This window comes from Phoca vitulina, unplaced genomic scaffold (genome assembly GCF_004348235.1).
Source record: "Phoca vitulina isolate PV1807 unplaced genomic scaffold, GSC_HSeal_1.0 scaffold22, whole genome shotgun sequence".
NCBI classification, from domain to species: domain Eukaryota; kingdom Metazoa; phylum Chordata; class Mammalia; order Carnivora; family Phocidae; genus Phoca; species Phoca vitulina.
In genome coordinates, this window is record NW_022589725.1 from 10107085 (window position 1) to 10128751 (window position 21667).

At 35.8% G+C, this 21667-nt stretch overlaps 1 protein-coding gene across 4 annotated transcripts in view; it reads left to right on the plus strand.

The window, feature by feature from the left end:
- Positions 1-21578, plus strand: part of RBM39 (RNA binding motif protein 39) — a 31440-nt gene extending 9862 nt beyond the window's left edge. For 3 of the 4 annotated variants that reach the window (XM_032419312.1, XM_032419314.1, XM_032419315.1), the window contains 12 exons: positions 97-150; positions 2092-2209; positions 2872-3024; positions 4892-5029; positions 7385-7450; positions 10863-11067; positions 11469-11546; positions 15658-15708; positions 17778-17859; positions 19814-19919; positions 20434-20512; positions 20602-21578. In XM_032419312.1, coding sequence (XP_032275203.1) covers positions 97-150; positions 2092-2209; positions 2872-3024; positions 4892-5029; positions 7385-7450; positions 10863-11067; positions 11469-11546; positions 15658-15708; positions 17778-17859; positions 19814-19919; positions 20434-20512; positions 20602-20702 — 1231 coding nt within the window. In that variant the 3' untranslated portion in view covers positions 20703-21578. The remainder of the gene's footprint in view (positions 1-96; positions 151-2091; positions 2210-2871; positions 3025-4891; positions 5030-7384; positions 7451-10862; positions 11068-11468; positions 11547-15657; positions 15709-17777; positions 17860-19813; positions 19920-20433; positions 20513-20601) is intronic. The other variant, XM_032419313.1, reaches the window with a different exon arrangement.
- Positions 21579-21667: the final 89 nt, after the last annotated feature.

The following is a 21667-nucleotide window of genomic DNA, read 5'->3' on the forward strand; positions in this document are numbered from 1 at the left end:
GTTTTTAAACATACTTCTGAATTGTTTAAATTGTTTTTCAAGGAACTAATGTGGTGTACTTGTTTGGGTAATTTCTGGAACTTTTTAACTTTGCAGCAGACGACGCTCTCGAAGCAAAAGTCCATTCAGAAAAGACAAGAGTCCCGTGAGGTAGCTGTTGTCCCTTTTTTTTTTTATCTTTAGCACTTTCAGCTTTTGTAAAGCTTTTGCAACTTATGCTACTGTTAAATTTATTAATATTTAGTAATTTGGACTATGTTAAATCAATGTGGATCTTTAAGTTTTCATTTTAATTTCCTATAAGAACGGAGCAGTGATTACAATTTTAAGGTGTAAGGTACTACATGTGCTTTTAAATCCCTTTTAAATAATGGTAACTATAGAAAACTTTAAATAGACTTGCCTCTGCTTATCTTTGGAATTAATAAATTTTGAGTTACTAAAATACTCTCATGGGAAAATTGGTTGTACAGTCATGAGTTTTATTAATCTGGCTCTCTCTACTGAGATAAAGTATTTAATTTCCAAAATCTTAACCAAGTTGACTTGTTTCTTAGTAGTAGTCTTGTTATCAAATGTTTGTGAGTTATTTTCCTCTTAAATATAAGAGTCACTTATGAAGCCTACCATTTATTTTGGCTTAAGGAAAATTTTGATAAATGGCAGCATTGTTTACTGATACTCTTTCTGGCTTTCCTTAAAGGGCACCTTTTAACTTAGAGTTCCTTATTTGGTATATTTTAATTCTAGAATTTGATGTGAAAACCTTAATGATTTTAAAAGCTCTTTTTTTTGTAACCTACTGAGCTTTTTTTTACATTCTTTAATATTTACTCTTGTAAGAAAATCCCCTTTTCTCATTTTCTGGAGGTAGTCTAGCTTTGTACCTCTGTTTTATAGTTTCACATTACCTGCTGATTTACCAAGGAAATGTACCAGAATTTTGTAGGTGGAATATTTCAAAAGGACCTTCCTGAAAATGTCCAGAATGTGGATAAGAGCATGTTTGTGCTTTTATCTTTAGGGTTTCACTTAGAACCTTAACCTTTAGTGATGTTTTTTAATAAGTAACATTAATAGGCACTTCTATTTTTTTCCTTGAAATTCATGAAATTAAGTTTCATCTCATGCTCTTTTACTTGAACACTTTAGTTTCCTCTATATAATAAGAAGCGCTCTTGATCTTCAGGGCTGTCTGTAAAAATGAATAAATTGAATCCTAGTACTGGTATTTATTTAGATAATTTCCTGCTTTTCATTTTTGATTTGTATATGGGTATTGTTTCTGTATTTTATAACCATCAAGAAACATTGCTTTGGATACTAAATTTGTAGTGTCTGTAAGACTTGATAGAATAAGCAACCATGATTCCCTATATTTTATCTCAATTTGTTAAATTCAGGGGAAAAATCCGAATAAAATAGTTCTCACCATCAAGTTGGTCATCTATGATTGTCAAACTTTATTTGCCTTCATGGTCTTACGGTTACTTCATGGTCTTACGGTTTTGTTATGGAAAGTCATCCTTTCCACTAATTTGGACCATTCTGACATTGTAGCTAGTAAGCGATTATTTTCTGTGACTATTCTTAAACTCTCAGGCTTCGGATTGGTCTTTCATTATTCTGCAGAAATTACAATTTGTAAGATTGAGATGGTAATGGACTTTTGTCCTGATACCATGTAAGATATTAGCAGAAGAAACATTAAGTAACTATCTTGTTGAAGGAATTGAGTCACATTGAATTATTTTATGGACATTTTGTATAAATCTTAGTGAAAATGAGCTTGGGAGGGGCACCTGGGTGGCTCAGACAGTTAAGCATCTGCCTTCCACAGGTCATGATCCCATCTGGTACCCTGCTCAGTGGGGGGAGTCTGCTTCTCTCTCCCTCTGCCTCTTACACTGCTTGTGCACGTGCTTTCTCTCTTCCTCACTCTCTCATAAATAAATAAAATCTTAAAAGAAAAAATGGGCTTGGGAATAGTGACTACTTCTGGTAAAGTTTATTCTGTTTATTGAAAATGAACTTTATAAGGTTATTTTAAGAATATAATTTATAAAATTGTTTATTTTTTATTCCTGTTAGGGAACCTATTGATAATCTAACTCCTGAGGAAAGAGATGCAAGGACAGTTTTCTGCATGCAGCTGGCAGCAAGAATTCGGCCAAGGGATTTGGAAGAGTTTTTCTCCACAGTAGGAAAGGTAAGTTTTTAGTCTATTTAGGGAGGTCGAGTAAATGGGAATTGTGAACAACATTTTAATAATTGTCAGTATGCCTGATTAAATTAGAGAATATTTAAGATTTTTTTTTTTTTTTTTTTTTTTTTTATTTGAGAGAGAGAGTGAGAGAGAGAGAGAGCACAAGAGGGGGGAGTGGGAGAGGGAGAAGCAGACTCCCTGCCGAGCAGGGAGCCCGATGCGGGACTCGATCCCGGGACTCCAGGATCATGACCTGAGCCGAAGGCAGTCGCTTAACCAACTGAGCCACCCAGGCGCCCAAATTAGAGAATATTTAAACACCACATCTTTTGACTTAGTAGAATTCAGTTAGGGAAACTTTTGCGTAACATTTCTATTTTGCCTCAGTTGGAAATTAATAGTGTTGGAATTAATAACTATTATCACATATTCAAAAGTAGAAGTGGACTGACAAGTTCACTTATTTAAAACATTGGGGGGCACTTGGCAAGTTCACTCGGAGGAACGTGCAACTCTTAATCTCTGGTCACGAATTCATGCCCCACTTTGGGTATAGAGATTACTTAAAAGTAAATAAACCACATATCAGTAAAATTTCTTTTAATGGTTTATGGTGGACGGTTGCATAAACAGAAGCTTCTGTTAAGTGTGTGTCTTCTTTTTAGGTTCGAGATGTGAGAATGATTTCTGATAGAAATTCAAGACGCTCCAAAGGAATTGCATATGTGGAGTTTGTTGATGTTAGCTCAGTGCCTCTAGCAATAGGATTAACTGGCCAACGTGTTTTAGGAGTGCCAATCATAGTACAAGCTTCACAGGTAATTATTTTCTTGGTTAGGAATTTGATCAGTGATCGTGGAAGAAACCTGCTGTTGCTTAGTGTTACACTATAGTGTGTTATATAATCATTAATTATTTGAGTTAGATGTTCTCAGAACAGCTTTTTCTTTTAAACTTTGTCTTGGTTACTTTGATAATAGTATATTCTCGACAACATTCTGTTCTAATATAAATTGTAAATATCTATTTCATGAAAAAGACCTGAGAATTTGGTCTACAATTTTATTGATTTGTGATAATTTATTGGTTGGGGATAGAAGCATTTAAGAACATGTTTATCCTTTCTTTCAAATGGAGTGATTTTGACATTTTTAATAAATTCAGTATTTTCAGTGATAATACACTCTTGCATAAAATTTTATAAAATGTTAAGAGTAGTTTGAGCAGCTATCGTTTTCTAGCATTTCTTGAAGGTAAGATGTGTCAAACTAATCTTGAGAATGTTTTCTGTTTAAAATGTCTTCTGTTTAATTCCTCTTTGCTGGTACTTTATTATATAGTAATCCAGTATTGCTTTTGGGAAATGAAATTAGCTTTAATAATATCAGTTCATTTAAATGTGAAAAATTGAGATGTATCATTTTATTATATGAAAGTATTTTTAAGATATCTCATCAGTAGCTATTTTTATTAAGACCATTATTGATATGTTACTGCTTGCTAGCTCAGGTGTTTTTTTAATGGAGAATATAGGATTTAAAGAATATTTTTGAACAACAAATAAAATAGTCATGTTGATAGCCTTCCAAACCACTGAAATAAGTACTCTGTAACTCCTCAGTAATCTGGTTACTTCATCAAACTTACATGATATTATAAAGTTATGCACAAGCTTTGGAACCAGATCTGACTTTCCAGTTTTACTCACTGTTAATAAGCTATATGTAACATTGATCACGTTAGTAGTTTCTGTCATATCTAAAAAAAGATAATAGGTCCTATTTAGTGTTTTAGAAGTACTTAATATTGGGTATTTATCACTTGAATATATGTAAACAATAGGAGAGTAATTGTTAGGAAATGGGAAAAATTAGTTCCTTGATTCACTTCTTGCAATGGAGGACAAATTTAATAGTGTGTAGATTGGCCTGAAGAGGGCTGAGAATCCTCAAATGAGGTTTTGAATTCATTCAACTTTAACCTCCTTTGGACATAGATACTCAAAATGTCTCAATTTGTTGAAAGGAGCTTATGGTAGAATATGAATTAATAACCATTACCTTTGAGAAAGACTTCTTTCGGAAAAAATGACAGCTAAACTTGATGCTTTGCTTGATTTGATTTTATATTGACAAAACCCCTTTATGGCAGCCAGCCAGTTGGTGTATACTGTACTTTGAGTAACAGTGATTTTGAGAGTACGTTAATAATAATAACAAATATATTTACAAATTCCAGGAGACAGTCTTATTTTCCACATTTAGCATGTCTGATACCAGGATGCATCATTGAGATGGCATAGTGTACTTTTAGGATTGATTTCATTTTACATATGAAGTGGAGTGTATGATTGCTTTATATATGACTTGCATATGCTTGTAAAACTTTTAAAGTTTTTTGTGGCAAAATATATATATCTTAAGTTGAATAAAATATTGAAGTTTTTGTTTAGAAAATTGGCATTGGAACCATTTTCTTAAAATTTTAATTCAGTGCCATTAATCACAGTCACATGTAAGTGGAATATTTGTCCTGTATATGACTTACTAAACTTAGCGTAATTTCATCACTAACCTTGGCCATCACTAGTCATTAAGCAAACCCGAAGTGAATGGGATTTTACTATGATTAAAATGATTTGGATTAGTGCTGTGTGATGTGCATTTTGTCTTATCCAACTTGTAGGCAGAAAAAAACAGAGCTGCAGCAATGGCAAACAATCTACAAAAGGGAAGTGCTGGACCTATGAGGCTTTATGTGGGCTCATTACACTTTAACATAACTGAAGATATGCTTCGGGGAATCTTTGAGCCTTTTGGAAGGGTAAGTGCCAATATCTTCAATGATTCTTAATAGGTTCTTTTTTTTTTTTTTTTTAAGATTTTATTTATTTATCTGACAGAGACACAGTAAGAGAGGGAACACAAGCAGGGAGATGGGAGAGGGAGAAGCAGGCTTCCCGCCGAGCCGGGAGCCCGATGCGGGGCTCGATCCCAGGACCCCGGGATCATGACCTGAGCCAAAGGCAGACACTTAACGACTGAGCCACCCAGGCGCCCCAATCCTTAATAGGTTCTTATCGAAATATAACTTCATAATAACTTTGCATATCTACTTTGTCATGTTTTAGTGAGGTTAATACTAAGATGGGGAAGGGTGGTTCTGAAAGGGTTTTGTGGCATCGTAGATTAAGATAGTATCTCTGAAAGAAGGTAACATTTGAAGATAGTCTGTTAGTGTTGTCATTCATAATGCTGCAGTGAAATGTATGGAGTATCAGAAGCAATCTTTTTTTTCAAGTCAACATGAATGATAAGAGTGTCCTGTGCATTTGGAACAAGAAATTATTTTTTCTTTTGGGGGGGGTATTTTTTTTTTTCTTCTTTTTTTGTACAATCTACCTCCCCAGTGTGGGTGCCTGAACTCATGGCCCCAAGGTCAAGAGTCGCGTGCTTTTCTGACTGAGCAAGCCAGGCACCCTCCTGTTGATGTTTTTTTGGATGCCTGTTTTTTACCTACTGAAAATTTAGGGGTAGGTAGAGAAGCTTCTCTGTCTACTAAATTAAGGAGTTAGACTGTTTCTGTCCACTTGGTCCTCCTTTTAGCATGAACAGTTTATTTTAGAATAAATGTTAATACTAGTAAGTTGTAGTTTAAAAGATTCGTTATGTGGCCATGAATAAAAATGTTGGTAACTGTTATATTGTATCCACTACTACTTTTCATTGCCCTTGGATATACTTTTTCACTGTTTCCATTAAACTGTTTGAATCAATGGTAAAAGCTGGGTGTTGATTGTGGGTGTTTTTTTAAATTAGAAATATGCACACACTAGTGATGTACAAATGGTGTTCTTTTGTTTGTTTTTTTGGTCAGTCACTACAAAATTAATGCATTCCTGAGATTACCAGGACATGAAGAAATGTAGTACATCCATTCCGGAAAAAAAAAAAATTTTTTTTTTTTTTTTTAAAGATTTTTTTTTTTTTTATTCATTTGACAGGGGGAGAGCACAAGTGGGGAGAGTGACAGGCAGAGGGAGAGGGAGAACCAGGCTTCCAGCAGAGCAAGGGAAGCCCGATCTGGGACTTGATCCCAGGACCCCGGGATCATGACCTGAGCCGAAGACAGTCGCTTAACCAACTGAGCCACCCAGGCGCCCCCATGCTGTGTTTTAATTTTTCATGCTTTCTGTGTATGAACAGCTTTATTGAGATACTGTGATGTACACAAACTATACTTCATCTGCTTAAAGCGAACAATCCATTGCCTTTTAATGTGTTCACAGAGTTGTGCAGTGATTACTTACAATCAGTGTTGATTTTATTCTTAAGATTTTTTTTCTTAAGATTTATTAGAGAGAGCAGGGTTGGGGGGGTCCAGGGGAGAGAGAGAGTCTCAAGCAAGCTGAGCGTGGAGCACCATGCAGGACTTGATCTCTCAACGCCTGAGATGATGAGCTGAGTTGAAACCAAGAGTCAGACATATAACTGTGCCACCCAGCCGCCCTTGTTTGTAAGATTTAGTTATTTTTTAAAGATTTTATTTATTTGTCAGAAAGCGAGCACAAGCAGGGGGAGTGGCAGGCAGAGGGAGAAGCAGGCTCCCCACTGAGCAAGGAGTCTGATGCCAGACACTGGGATCATGACCTGAGCTGAAGGCAGATGCTTAATAGACTGAGCCACCCAGGCGTCCCAAGATTTTTATTTTTAAGTAACCTCTACATCCACTGTGCGGCTTGAACTCAAAACCCTGAGACCAAGAGTCACATGCTCTACTGACTGAGCCAGCCAGGTGCTCTATTTTAGTTATTCCAACATCTTGGACAATTTATCATGTCTGGTATTATTGAGAATTAATGTTCGGTTTTTCTGGCATAATGGAAAGGAAAGAAAATGTTAATTTTATTTCTAACACCTGATTGTAGTTTACAAGGGACCTCTGGTTTTTAGTGGTTTGTTTTTGAGGCAAAAGACTAAGATTGTACTTTTTTTTTTTTCCTGCTCCACAGTGCAAACTTCTTGTTTGGGAAGTATCTAGGCTTTCAGAAGTTCTTTTGGAAGTGAGGGGTTGTGATGGTTTTTGTTTTTAGGGGGAGAGACTTTAAAAAATCATGTTTCAAGGAGTAATATGCTTTTGCTTCCTCCTTTGTACTTACATAATTGTTTTTATTTTTAGATTGAAAGTATTCAACTCATGATGGATAGTGAAACAGGTCGATCTAAGGGATATGGATTTATTACGGTAAGCATTACCATTATTAACATTGTGACTTAAAGGTTTGATTGATTGACTTTAAGGTTTTAGATCAAAGTACCATAGTAAAAGTTGATTAGTTATTGATAGTGGGGAAGGGTTCATGGTTAATATTTTTGAATGGTTTAAATTGGTTTCCCTTTAGTAGCCATGTTTACCAAATGTTGCCGTTTAGCCAGTTTTCTATTATCCTGTATATAGTCAATTTGCATAGCTAAGTCACCATGTAATTGAAATTTATGAACTCATTATGAGTTCTTTGGTCTGTAATACTTTTATGATATGTTTTTGTCAGTTGAATGAGTGTGTTGATACTCTGTTTTACTTAAAATTACTATTATATGTATGCATCTCACAACCACAATCAGAATTAGTTTATCAAGTAAGTGTTTTGGGGGGAGGTCCGGGGTGGCCCAGTTGGTTAAGCATCTGGCTCTTGATTTCAGCTCAGGTCCTGATCTTAGGGTCCTGATACCTAGTGCTGCATTGGGATCTGCACTGGGTATGGAGTCTGCTTGAGATTCTCTTCTTCCTCTCCTGCTGCTCCTCCCCATGCTCACACATGTGTGCTCTCTCTAAATAAGTAAATGAAATCTGAAAAGTCTGTGGCTAACCTTCGCAGCCCATTCCCTGATGAGAGTGTTAGGTGGCAGCTGGAATAACTGTGAATGGAGGTGCCCCTTTAAAAGTAAACCCTTTTATGTTTTTATTTCCCAATGCAATTCAATTACATAATAGCAGTTTTTCGAATGTTTGGTGTTAGAACTTTGGAAGGTTCTGAAAACTGCTGTTTCTAGTATAAAATGCAGATTGTTAACCATTGCTGCTGCCGTAGAAAAAAAAATTTACAGATAGGTACCAGTTGTAATCAAGAAGTTATATAATTGTATTATATCCAAATTTGGCACCTGAGTGTTTCACTAGGTTAGGCATCTGACTCTTGATTTCGGCTCAGGTCATGATCTCAGGATCGTGAGATCCAGCTCTGCGTTGGGCTCCAAATTGGGCATGGAGTCTGCTTGAGATTTTCTCTCTCCCCCTCTCCTCCTTTCTTAAAAAAAAAAAAAAAAAAATATATATATATATATATATATATATATATACACACACACACGCACACACACACACACATATACATGTTTTTTAGTGGTAAAGTTTTATTGGTCATTGGGATTTTCATCTTTATATACTGGTGAAAGAAAAGTTTATAAAACTGTTAATAACTTAAAAAAAGATTCTGAGAGTGAGTGAGTGAGAGAGAGGGAACAGGGGGAAGAGGGAGGGAGAAGCCAACTCCCCCACTGAACAGGAAGCCCAACTTGGGGCTCAGTCCCAAGACTACGGGATCATGACCTGAGCCAAAGGCGGATGCTTAACCCACTGAGCCACCCAGGTGCCCAATAACATTTTGTTCCTAATAACATGAGTGTGGTTCTTTTCTTTTTTCCTCAAAATGGTGTGGTCAAGGGATTTTACACATAACTTGTATTAAATTGAGTATTTTACCATGTGTGACCTAAAGTAGTTTTTTATGTAATAGGTTTGGTGCTTAAATATTTAGTCAATAGGCGGTTTTACTAGAAACCTTATTAAATGTTAGGTAAAGAATAAAGGAATACTGGGCGCCTGGGTGGCTCAGTCGTTAAGCGTCTGCCTTCGGCTCAGGTCATGATCCCAAAGTCCTGGGATCGAGTCCCGCATCGGGCTCCCTGCTCAGCCTGAAGCCTGCTTCTCCCTCTCCCACTCCCCCTGCTTGTGTTCCTGCTCTCGCTGTCTCTGTCTCTGTCAAATAAATAAATAAAATCTTAAAAAAAAAAAAAGAATAAAGGAATACTTTGCAAGGCATTTTATTTATTTATTTTTTAAGATTTTATTTTATTTGAGAGAGAGAGAGAGTGTGAAAGAGAGAGCACAAGAGGGGGTAGGGTCAGAGGGAGAAGCAGACTCCCCACCGAGCAGGGAGCCTGATGCGGGACTCGATCCCGGGACTCCGGGATCATGACCCGAGCCGAAGGCAGCTGCCCAACGAACTGAGCCACCCAGGCGCCCCCCAAAGCATTTTAATAGAAACATTTTTTTTTTTTTTTTTTTTTAAGATTTTATTTATTTATTTGAGAGAGAGAGAATGAGAGAGAACACATGAGAGGGGGGAGGGTCAGAGGGAGAAGCAGACTCCCTGCCGAGCAGGGAGCCCGATGCGGGACTCGATCCAGGGACTCCAGGATCATGACCTGAGCCGAAGGCAGTCGCTTAACCAACTGAGCCACCCAGGCGCCCAATAGAAACATTTTTTTAAAGATTTTATTTGAGAGAGAGAGAACAAGGAGGGGAAGGGGCAGAGGGAGGGGCAGAGAGAGAAGCAGGCTCCTTGCTGGGTGGGGCTCGATCCCAGGACCCTGGGATCATGACCTGAGCCAAAGGCAGGTGACACTTGACCAACTGAGCCTCCCAGGTGCCCCTATTAAAAACATTTTTAATATTAACTGTGTGTGAATTATTGGCTATGATTTAGTGATCTGTGTACAAAGCTAGATTATTTAAATTTACATGGTGCTGTGTGTTGGTAAATGTTTTGTAAGTATCTGTAATTTTTCCTCTTTGAATAAGAGAAAATGTTTTGAGTCATACTGATGAAAGATAAGCAGTGGGATTCCTGGGAGTATTTTTTTTTCCCCATTAAATGAAAATCAGTGTGCAACGAAGTTTGTGTTTGCATCCTGGGAATTAAGAATTTTCACAATTTAAATAAAAAAACAATTTTTATGATTTTTATTGGCAATAAAATGACCCAGAATTTTGTATTAAAAATAATAGCTGAGTGAACTTTTAATTTTTCTAAATAATTGTTTTTTTATGAAAGGGAAACAAAGCACTATTTTAGTTTATTCCAGCACATTAAAAAGTGTTTTGTTGTTGGGCGCCTGATGGCTCAGTTGGTTGGGAGACTGCCTTGCACTTACGTCGTGATCCTGGAGTCCTGCATAGGGCTCCCTGCTCAGCAGGGAGTCTGCTTCTCCCTCTGACCCTCCCCCTTCTTGTGCGCGCGCTCGCTCTCTTCCTTTCTCTCAAATAAATAAAATCTTAAAAGAAAAAGTGTTTTGATGTTAGAAAAATCACTTTACATATTCTGTTACTAAGATTTTGTATTTCCAAAGATAGATGTCATTGTTTGGTAATATTTTGCTGTTCAAACCATCACATCAGCAAGGCTGATTTGAATGAGCTTGTGGTCTGATCATACAGGTTATATTACTTAAAGCTAGAAATTTCCACTTAATCATCCACCCAGTTGTATAATTATTGAATAGACTAGACTTAATAAGTAACCATTTCTTTATCTTAGGTATATATGTGAACTAACAAACTGGACTTTTTACTTTTACCCCTCTCTCAATTATAGTTTTCCGATTCAGAATGTGCCAAGAAGGCTTTGGAACAACTTAATGGATTTGAGTTAGCAGGAAGACCAATGAAAGTTGGTCATGTTACTGAACGTACTGATGCTTCCAGTGCTAGCTCATTTTTGGACAGTGATGAACTGGAAAGGACTGGAATTGACTTGGGAACAACCGGTCGTCTCCAGTTAATGGCAAGACTTGCAGAAGGTAAGTTTTTCCATGTGTTGTGAATGATTTATTGTGGATATGGTAATGGAAAGCTAACCCTCACAGACTAATAAATGAAAAAATATTTTTTTCTTATTTTGGAGTTGACCTTATCCTTGGGTGGTATACTGCAATTTCATAGATGAGGTTACTTAAGGTTCTAATGGAATCTACTTTATGGTGGTGCTTCTTGAGTGCCACAGCATACATTATAGGATTCCTTTTGCTTTCTTATAATAATTATATTCTCATACTTAATAAACTTAGTTTCCAGTATTATACCGTGTCCTGCTTGTAAATACTTCTGGTGAAGTGACTTTGGTAGTAGTAGTAAGCCGGAAATTTGGGGGGTTTTTGCCCTTACCACGGTAAGGACTATGAGATCTATTTCTTTTACACAGGTACAGGTTTGCAGATTCCACCAGCAGCACAGCAGGCTCTACAAATGAGTGGCTCTTTGGCATTTGGTGCTGTGGCAGGTAGGAATTGAATCTCTTCTAATTTGAAATCATTGTTTTTTCACCTAATTCGAAAATTTGCCAAATTTTTGCATTTAAAAGGACTTACTGAGAATTCAATTCATAAGTACTTTTTAGCCTGTAAATTTAAAGGAAATGGAGATATAGACTGGAAGTATTCACTAATAATAATAGGCTATCAGGGCATTTTTTTTTTTGAATACTACATACTATTTTTTAGTTTGAATTGCCTGTTGGACCTTTTTAAATATATGACTTTTCTTAAACACCATTGTTTCAAAAAATGTTTCTTTGTAATGGTTGAGTTGAGAAAACTATCAGGGGCCTTTAAATCAAGCTTTATATAAAATAATTACAGTATCAAGAGTGCAAAGAAAACTGCTTTCTTCTACATGGTGTTTTGAGATTTTCACTTAGGGGAATGGGAGCTCCTGAACAGGGTAGGAAAATAGAGAAGTGATGGTTTATTACAGTTGTGTAACAAGGGGTTTAGTTTGTGAAACATGGTTTTCATTATGGCTTAAGTACCTCAAGTTTGCTTTTATAAACCTTGATGCTAACTCAATCTATGAGCTAGGGTAGCATTTAATTTTGAAATGTTGATGAAGACCTTGCTTTTAGAACACCTAAGAAGAGCCATTTGTATTTTGGACCTTGGAAGACAGGAAATACATATCCCAAGAAAGTATCGCACTTTGTATTAATGAATTTTATCTATAAAGAGGGCACGTTCTGCATGGAGCCCTGGGTGTTATACACAAACAATCATGGAACACTACATCAAAAACTAATGATGTAATGTATGGTGATTAACATAACATAATAATAAAAAAAAGTGAGGGGCGCCTGGGTGGCTCAGTCATTAGGCGACTATCTTCGGCTCAGGTCATGATCCCAGGGTCCTGGGATCGAGCCCTGCATCGGGCTCCCTGCTTTGCGGGAAGCCTGCTTCTCCCTTTCCCACTCCCCCTGCTTGTGTTCCCTCTCTCACTGTGTCTGTCAAATAAATAAAATCTTTAAAAAATAAAATAAATAAAGTGAGACTCTTGACAATCTTAAGATCACAGTACTGCATCTGAATATACAATAAAGATCCATGTGGTTGATTCATGATTTCCATTTAAATCAAAAGCTCATTAATTAAAGGAGAGGATCATTTTTGCTTTTATATTTTGTTATTAAGAGAGAAAGGCCTTTTCAGTGTTTTCTTTTTAGTGGATGTCTACAAGTTTGTGAGTAAGTTTAGAAAATCTGCCTTTTGTGTTTTTGTGTTTCACCTGTCAGATTATATTATTTATTTTGAAATCTGATAGGTATTCATAAAACTTCTGAAAAAACTGGGGCGCCTGGGTGGCTCAGCGGGTTAAGCATCGGTCTCTTGATTTCAGCTTAGGTCATGATCTCAGGGTTGTGAGATCCAGCCCCACCTCATAGTCGGGCTCCACACTGGGCATGGAGTCAGCTTGAGATTCTCTCTACCTCTCCCTCTGCCCCTCCCACTCATGCTGTTTCTTTCTCTCTCTCAAATAAATCTTAAAAATTTTTCTGATAAAACCATGCTAGTTTATCCTTGTGGGGAAGAAATCATAACCATTAATGGATTTCTGTATTTTTTTGTCACTGGGTAACTCCCCCAAGTATCACTAAATTGTTTTGACTTTATAAACAAGTATTAGACATTTAATTTCTTGAGTGACCAAATAGCCAAAGAATGCCACTTGATATAATCAAAGACATTTAAGGAACCCATCCCTTCCAGAAATGTAACTCAGTCTATGGTTTTAAACTTGCTATTTAAGGGGTGCCAGGGTGGCTCAGTCGTTGAGCGTCTGCCTTCGGCTCGGGTCGTGGTCTGAGGGTCCTGGGATCCAACCCCGCATCGGACTCCCTGCTCCGCGGGCAGCCTGCTTCTCCCTCTCCCGCTCCCCCTGCTTGTGTTCCCTCTCTCGCTGTGTGTCTCCCTGTCAAATAAATAAAATCTTAAAAAATGAATAAATAAATAAATAAACTTGCTATTTAAATCTGAAAACTAAATCCTCCTATTACTTTCCATTCAGATCATTCTTTTAATAATTTAGAAAATGCTTGTTTATCATATTCTAGGTATTTACTAGAGGCTAGTGAATATTTGTCCGCTGTCTTCAGGGATTTGGTGTAGTAACATGGGATTCGTTTCTAAAATGTTATATCCTGGGTGCGGTGTCAAATACGTTGATTCACAATGTTCTTCATAAACCATATCTTCACCTAATTGAAGATTTTTGAAAATTAGACCTTATTACTTTTCTTAGCCATTACTTCTCGATGCACGATGTATGGCTACAACTTGGGCACACTTACTGTGCAAGTTTATAGTTAAGGTGGGCTGATTGTGATCAACTAGAATTCTATAAAGGTGAATGTGGATTGGTTAAATAGCCAGTTATCCTATTTTTTTACTTTCACCCTTACTAGTGTTTATTGAGATGATTATATAAAGTTTGATTCTGTCTTCTTACACTTCCTATAGATTGCTATTGCTACTGAATTAATAATCACTCAATTTTTAGGTAAATATTTACATTAACTCGTTATTTTTCTCCAGATAGTCATCATTGAAACCTTACTTTTTGTTGAAATGCTGTAAATTGCTGAGTGTTAATGTGTCCAAAGCCCTTTCTCCTAAGTTCTTTAAAGCTGTTTTTTAAAACCGAGGGTGAGTCATCACTCTATGCACTTTATTTTAGAAATTTAACAAGTTGTTTCTAAGATAGATTCCTTATCTTTATGAAACCTATGCTTTGTTTCCTAACTTGTCCCAAATGACCTATAAAGTCATTTTTGAAATCTTGATAGTTACTTACATACCCTTAAAATAGCGTGGATTTTTTTTTTTAAGTTTTCATTTATTAAACTCTACATCCAATGTGGGGCTCGAACTCACAACCCTGAGATCAAAAGTCCTGCGCTCTTCTGACTGAGGCAGCCAGGCATCCCATAGGATAGGTTTTTTTATATCTGTACCTTTTTTCCTATTGTATGGAAAGAAAAGATAAATTGGGTTATAATTGAAAGTTTGACAGGGTTTCTATGGTCCTATCTTCATGTTCCTTCAGAATATACCAGTTAAATTTCTTCATCTCCCTCGTATACCAGTTTTGAGCACCTAGGAACCAGGTATTTTTTATCCCAGCATAACTGGGGGTACCGATCCCTTTTCCTTTTTGCCACCCCCCCCTTTGAGATTTTATTTTTAAGTAATCTCTACATCCATTGAGGGGATTGAACTCAGAACCCTGAGATCAAGTTGCACTGTCCACTGACTGAGCAAGCCAGGTGCCGTTTTTGCCCATTTTTAATTTTTTTCTGTACTCAGGAAGACACCCAGATGATAAAGTGTTGCAATTGAATCACATGTTAATGAAAATTAGGTTACTGGATCTAAACAATTTTTATATAGTGTGTGTTTTTATAATTTTAAGCTTCAAGATAGCACAATGACATTTTGTTTTTTTATTTACACTTGTTGCTGTTTTGAGTGCCAAGCAGCTTTCTGTTAACTTGCCTTCCAGTGGAGAATTTAATGATTATACGGGGAAATATATAGGTAAAAATCCCCATTCTGTTTTTAATAGTGACTAGATGATTAAATTCTTGTATTTCATAGATTATAGTAAAGTTGGTTAAAGTTTATTCCTGCTTCATTAAATTTCCATACTATGCCAGGAAACCAGACCTAATTAAACTGTCATCTTCTTGGCCAGAGTTGAATATCCCAAGTACTTGGAATTGAATTCTCAAGATCAGGGTTTTCATGGATTTTCTGACCGGTGTGCTTCCCTTTCCCCATTTCCCATTATTCCCATGTGAAGGGTAGTATAGTGGAATACATAGGATATGTGGAAGAGTACTAGGAGTAGGGAGACAGAGGCATAAGTAAGTTTCCTAGGATAGGAGGAAAGAAAAAGGCCCCAAAGCCTTGTCAATGAGGAATGGGGAAGGAGGTTTGGCTGCCAGGTTTTACTATAAGTTTATTTTGATAAACCCTGCTATGTAGTCCTCTTTTATTAATGCTTTCCTGACATTTACCCTGTTAGTTGAGGCTCTTCATTGTTCCTGCACTGAGCTGTAGAATTCTCTTTTGTTATAGATTTGCAAACAAGACTTTCTCAACAGACTGAAGGTGAGTTGAGCTTTTTATTTGTCTTTGAAATACATGTCAGTGTAGCAAGACATAGTGTTTATTATATCACTTGTTAACGTTTTGTATTTTGGATTGTTTTTGAAGAATGACATAGTATGGTATATATACAGTAAGCCATCTATTAATGTATATTTCAGTTGGCTTAATCCAAATCATTATGACTATATGGGTTAAAATTAAAATGTGCATGTGCATTTTTTGCTTTAGTTTGCTTAGAATTATTTTTAGTCTTGTATGCTTATCTTTGTGTTCTGATTGTTAGTTTTGTATAGAAGTCAGAAAATGGAATTTGTTCTAGTACACAAATCTTTTCAGAAGTCTGAACTTAATGAACGTAAGGTTAAGGACTCTAACTTCAGTGATATGTATTAATAGTACCAAGCAATGAGACAATTACCCAGAACTAAATTGCATGCATATTTCAGAGATTGAAATAATTATTTCTAAAGTAGGCTTTTTTTTCTTATTTTTGATTACCAAATCTCTGCTATTTGTTTAGAGCATTTTGCTCTTGAGCTAATTCAGTATCCATGTTTCATAGGTTTTAATTAAAAGTTGTTTAGGAGAATGATTCTATATGAAAAGGTCTACCATGTTCCTTGATAGGAATTAAATGCGTATTTTAATTTTTTCCAGCAAGTGAGACCGTTACACTCAATCCTTTTTTTCGCAGCAGATATTTAAAAGTATAACTAGTGGAATTTTCTGTTAGCTATATTTCTATGCTGAATTCATTGTGTTCTGCATTCATCTAGGTTGAGCTGGAATGTTCCTATCAGATATTTTTTAAATTTTTTTCAGTATTCCTAATTCATTTAAGAAAATGGAAAAAATAAAGTACTCCTCAGTTGTTTTGTAATGACCTAGTGTTTATTTTCAAGAATACTTCCATTTGTTTATGATAAAGTACACAGTGGGCCTCATTTTCATATTCATTGTAACATAAGCATCATACATCTTTACCTTTTCTGAATGGAGTATGACATTTGTTTGCTTTTTTAGCATTTATATTTTAATACAAAGCTTCATGAAAGAAAATACTATTGAAGTAATAAAGGGACAAAACACCTGTAATTATAACAAATAATTTTTTATGATGTATTTCATGCATGGCCCTAATTTTTATTCAGTGAAATAATTTCTGATACTTCCTCAGGTGATGTAATTTTAATTACCATAATTTCTAATGCGCTGTTTTATCCTTAGCTTTGTTTGTTGTTATATATTGGAATGAAATTTGGTCAAATAAAATGATTACGGTGAGTTCTGTAACAGCTACTGGTAATGTTTTGTGAATCAGATATAAAAGCTATGGGGCAGCTGTCTTGGACAGTGCTCTCACTTCAAACCTAAAACCAGTATGGCTTTAAAATGTTCCTTCTGGATATTAGTGTCTAGTAGTTTTTTATTTTTAATAGTGAGTATTATAATATTATCGATACATGCTATTTTTAGTGTTGTGCTCTGACAGACCTAGTCATTTAAAAAATACTCATTTGATTTTGAAATAGGGTTTATATTGCTGGGATATTAAATTGTAAATGGTTGGATGGTTTTCTGCATCTTCTCTGTTAAACAATCCTTTTATAATGTTTATTTAAAAGAAAATATGTAACTATATTCATGGGCAGAAACCTAAGAAAAGATTGTATTTTCATCATCCCGTTTCTTGGGGTTAAGCAGTTCTACAAAATCAGTCTTCTATTTTATTCTTTGCCTTTCTGGATTGATTTGTACTGATACTTGTTTAATTGAATGAATTTTGATCACACGTAAAGTTTAATTTCCCTTCTGAAAATAACATTTCCAACTCAGTGAAGATTGGCTATTTCAAATGTTAGGTTGCTTCAGTTTCCTGGCAACTCAAATCAGGTATCGTTACACACTCCCATCACACTATTAATAAGTAAGGTAAATTAGGGAAGGTGACTATCTTAGTTTCACAGTTGCGATTTAGTGGGGTTTTTTTGTTTTATTCATCAGGGCTATTCTGATGCATTTTCCATGAAACTAATTTCTCTCTCTCTTTTTTTTTTTTTTTTTTTTAGCTTCAGCTTTAGCTGCAGCTGCCTCTGTTCAGCCTCTTGCAACACAGTGTTTCCAACTTTCTAACATGTTTAACCCTCAAACGTAAGTAAGGGTATACCAGTGACACTTGAACAATGCGGGGATTACCAGTGCAGACTCCTGCCTGCACAGTCGAAAATCCGTGTGTAAATTTTGACTCCCCCTAAAACTTAACTGCTAAGGGCCTACTGTTGACTTAAAGCCTTACAATAACATAAACAGTTGATAAACATGTATCTTGTATGTTACATGTCTTTTGTAGTGCATTCTTATAATAAAGTTAGAGAAAAAATCTTAGAGCAACTACATTTATAGTGCTGTACTGCATAGGTGGACTTGTGCAGTTGAAACCCATGTTGTTCAGTGGTTAACTATACTGTGAAAGTATTAATATTCAGCATTTTTAAGTTAACGTTTTGGATACTTCAATATATTTTACAGTTCAAATAGTAAACAACAGTTTTATCCTTTTAGGGTAATTTAATAACTTTTTTATTGCTAAATCATTTGGGTATGTTTGTAAGATTGGAAATGAAGTTAAAGGTACGCAGATTTTGTTTACCAATTAGTAGTTTTCTCAGAAGTTTTGTATCCGTGTTTATCACTTATAGTTTACATACTTTGTGTTCCATTAGTTTCAGGCTCATAACATTTCTTCTTCAACTCCACACCTTGTGCTATATGCTCACTATAGGTGTAGCTTACCATCTGTCACCATGTAAGGCTGTTACAGTACATTGACTATATTCCCTATCCTGTACTTTTCATTGTTGTTGACATACTATTTCCTTAACTGAAAGCCTGTACTTCCCACTCCCCTTCACCCATTTTACTCAGACCCTCCTCTCCTCTGGCAGTCACCATTTTGTTCTCTGTTTATGGGTCTGTTTCTGCTTGTTTTGTTTGTTCTTATGTGTATTTGTGTTTATTTCTATTGTCAGTTTACTCTGCTACCAGTTCTTGGCTTTGAAATTTTAATAACTATTTTAATCTTTTATAGGAGAAGATCTTTTTAAATATTCTTAGATTAATGCAGGCCAGGAATTAGGAATTTCTCTTTCCTAATGCCTAGGCACAATGATTAGAATGCCATTTATTTATCAGTCCAAACTCTTCTGTTTTGTTATAATACATTCCAAGGTAAATGTAGATACCTGTTCAGTTGATTGGATAAATGAACCATTATATTATATATATAACACATATGTTTTATGTAATAATGTGTTACATGCTCTTTGCATTGTTTATATTAGTTCATGGTTTACCATAGAAAGAGAGCCTTGGATTCTTGTGTTCTTTTGGTAACAGCAAAAAAAAAAAAAAAAAAAAAAAATTTTTTTTTTTTTTTTTTAAGGTTTTTTTTTTCAAGAGCGAGCACAAGCAGGGGGAGCGGCAGACAGAGGGAGAAGCAGGCTCAATGAGCAAGGAGCCTGATGTGGGACTCCATCCCAGGACCCTGGGATCATGACCTGAGCTGAAGGCAGATGCTTAACCTACTGAGCCACGCAGGTGTCCAGAGAACACCAGATTCTTTATTTTAGCTTTATCTGGGAAGTGATAAACTGTTGGTATACGAATCATTTGATATATGTCAATAAGTACTTTAAATGTTAATTTAGAGTTAAATTCATAAGCTGGGATGCCTGGGTAGCTCAGTTGATAATTGTCTGACTTTGGCTCAGATTATGAGCTCAGGTTCCTGAGATCAAGCCTGGCGTGATGAACTCCACAATCAGTGGGGAGTCTGTCTCCCTCTCCCTCTGCCCCTTCCCCTGCTCATGTGCACACACCCATGCCAGCTCTCTCTCAAATAGTCTTTTAAAAAAAGAAATTCATAAGCATTGTTCGAAACAGTGCCTTATATCTTGTTTTTGATTTTCTCCAGTGCACTACATTCTTAACATCAATAAGTTTTAAATTAAGTGAATTCATATTTAAAATATTTTTATACATTTGAGTATGTAACATTATGTAAGTTTGAATGGTATCTAATAGACCTTAATATTTATTTGTACAGAGAAGAAGAAGTTGGATGGGATACAGAGATTAAGGATGATGTGATTGAAGAATGTAATAAACATGGAGGAGTTATTCATATTTATGTTGACAAAAATTCAGCTCAGGTATTTTATTTTTTTCCCTAAAGCCAGAAAAGTTTAATCTGCCCTTTATGTACCTCACTTCAGGTGTTGTGATACTAATAAAGATAGGGTGTTGTTCCTCTTTTATGACAGCCTTCACACATACTTGGGGCAGATTACCACTGTCCCATCCCAGGAAGTTATTTTGTTTTTTAATTCTGAAAGAAATTTTAACATCGTGACTGACTATATATCCTCCAACATAAGGACAGTCCTCTAATAAGTGAAGATTGGACCAGGCCATTGTGTAGTAGTGTTGCTGGGTAGTGTTGAAAGTTTGGCATGAAATCTGGCATCTTGATTCATTCTTCCTCTGCTTTCAAGTCAGAGAAAAAAAAGAATACAAGTTTGGGGAGGATAAAATGATTTCAATAAAATTCTAGGTGTACATGTTAGCTAATAAACAAGTATTTGGTTATAGAGCTCTGAGGGTTTTTTAACAGGCAATTTGTAAAAATCATATACCGCCCCTTATCTTTTTGTTGTTGTATTTCAGGGCAACGTGTATGTGAAGTGCCCATCAATTGCTGCAGCCATTGCTGCTGTCAATGCATTGCATGGCAGGTGGTTTGCTGGTGAGTTTGATCTGTTTTTCTGAGTGATTATTATGAAAGATGTAATTTAAGTGAAAATGCTAAACCCTCGTATCTGTTTCTTTCAACAGGTAAAATGATAACAGCAGCATATGTACCTCTTCCAACTTACCACAACCTCTTCCCTGATTCTATGACAGCAACACAACTACTGGTTCCAAGTAGACGATGAAGGAAGATATAGTCCCTTATGTACATAGCTTTTTTTCTTTCTTGAGAATTCATCTTGAGTTATCTTTTATTTAGATAAAAATAAAGAGGCAAGGGTCTACTGTCATTTGTATACAATTCCTGTTACCTTGAAAAAATAAAACTGTTAACAGGAATGCAGTGTGCTCATTATCCCTAACTAGCAAATCCCACTGTATACAAAGCTGTTCTCTTGTTCTGCCTTTTAAATGTACATGTAGAAATTTACATTAAGGATCTATAGGAATAGCTCTGGGGGGAACAAATGTGCTTAATGTAAAAAGGCAGACAGGGATGTAATTACGTTTTTAATGTTTCAGAAGCCTAACTTTTTACACAGCAGTTACATTTCACGTTTCACTAATGTTGATACTTGGCTAATGGTTTAGGAGATTCTGGAGTACACATTTAGTGTATGGAAATTCAAGACAGCTAAAGGGCTGTTTGATTAACATCTCATCTTGCAATCGTGATCAATTGGCAAGAAAAGGAGTTTTCAAGATTACATTTCTGGATGGTATCTTTTCAATTAATGTATCTGTAAAAGTTTCTTTGTAAATATTATGTGTTCTGGTGTGTCTAAGATTCCAAACAAAATGATCCCTGCATTTCCTCAAGATATGTTTAGTGACAGTCTGGTAAGCAAAGCAGTCTGAGCAAGAAATAGGAAATGCAGAAATAGGTTTTGTCTGGTTGCATATAATCTTTGCTCTTTTTAAGCTCTGTGAGCTCTGAAATATATTTTTGGGTTACTTCAGTGTGTTTGACAAGACAGCTTGATATTTCTATCAAACAAATGACTTTCATATTGCAACAACCTTTGTAAGAACCACTCAAATAAAATTCTCTTAAAAAGGCCACAAGAAATCTTTATTTTTGAAGTGTTTTAAAGTCATAGAAACTCAAAAGTAGAATATTAGTTTCTTTGACTTTTAGTAGTATTCAAGA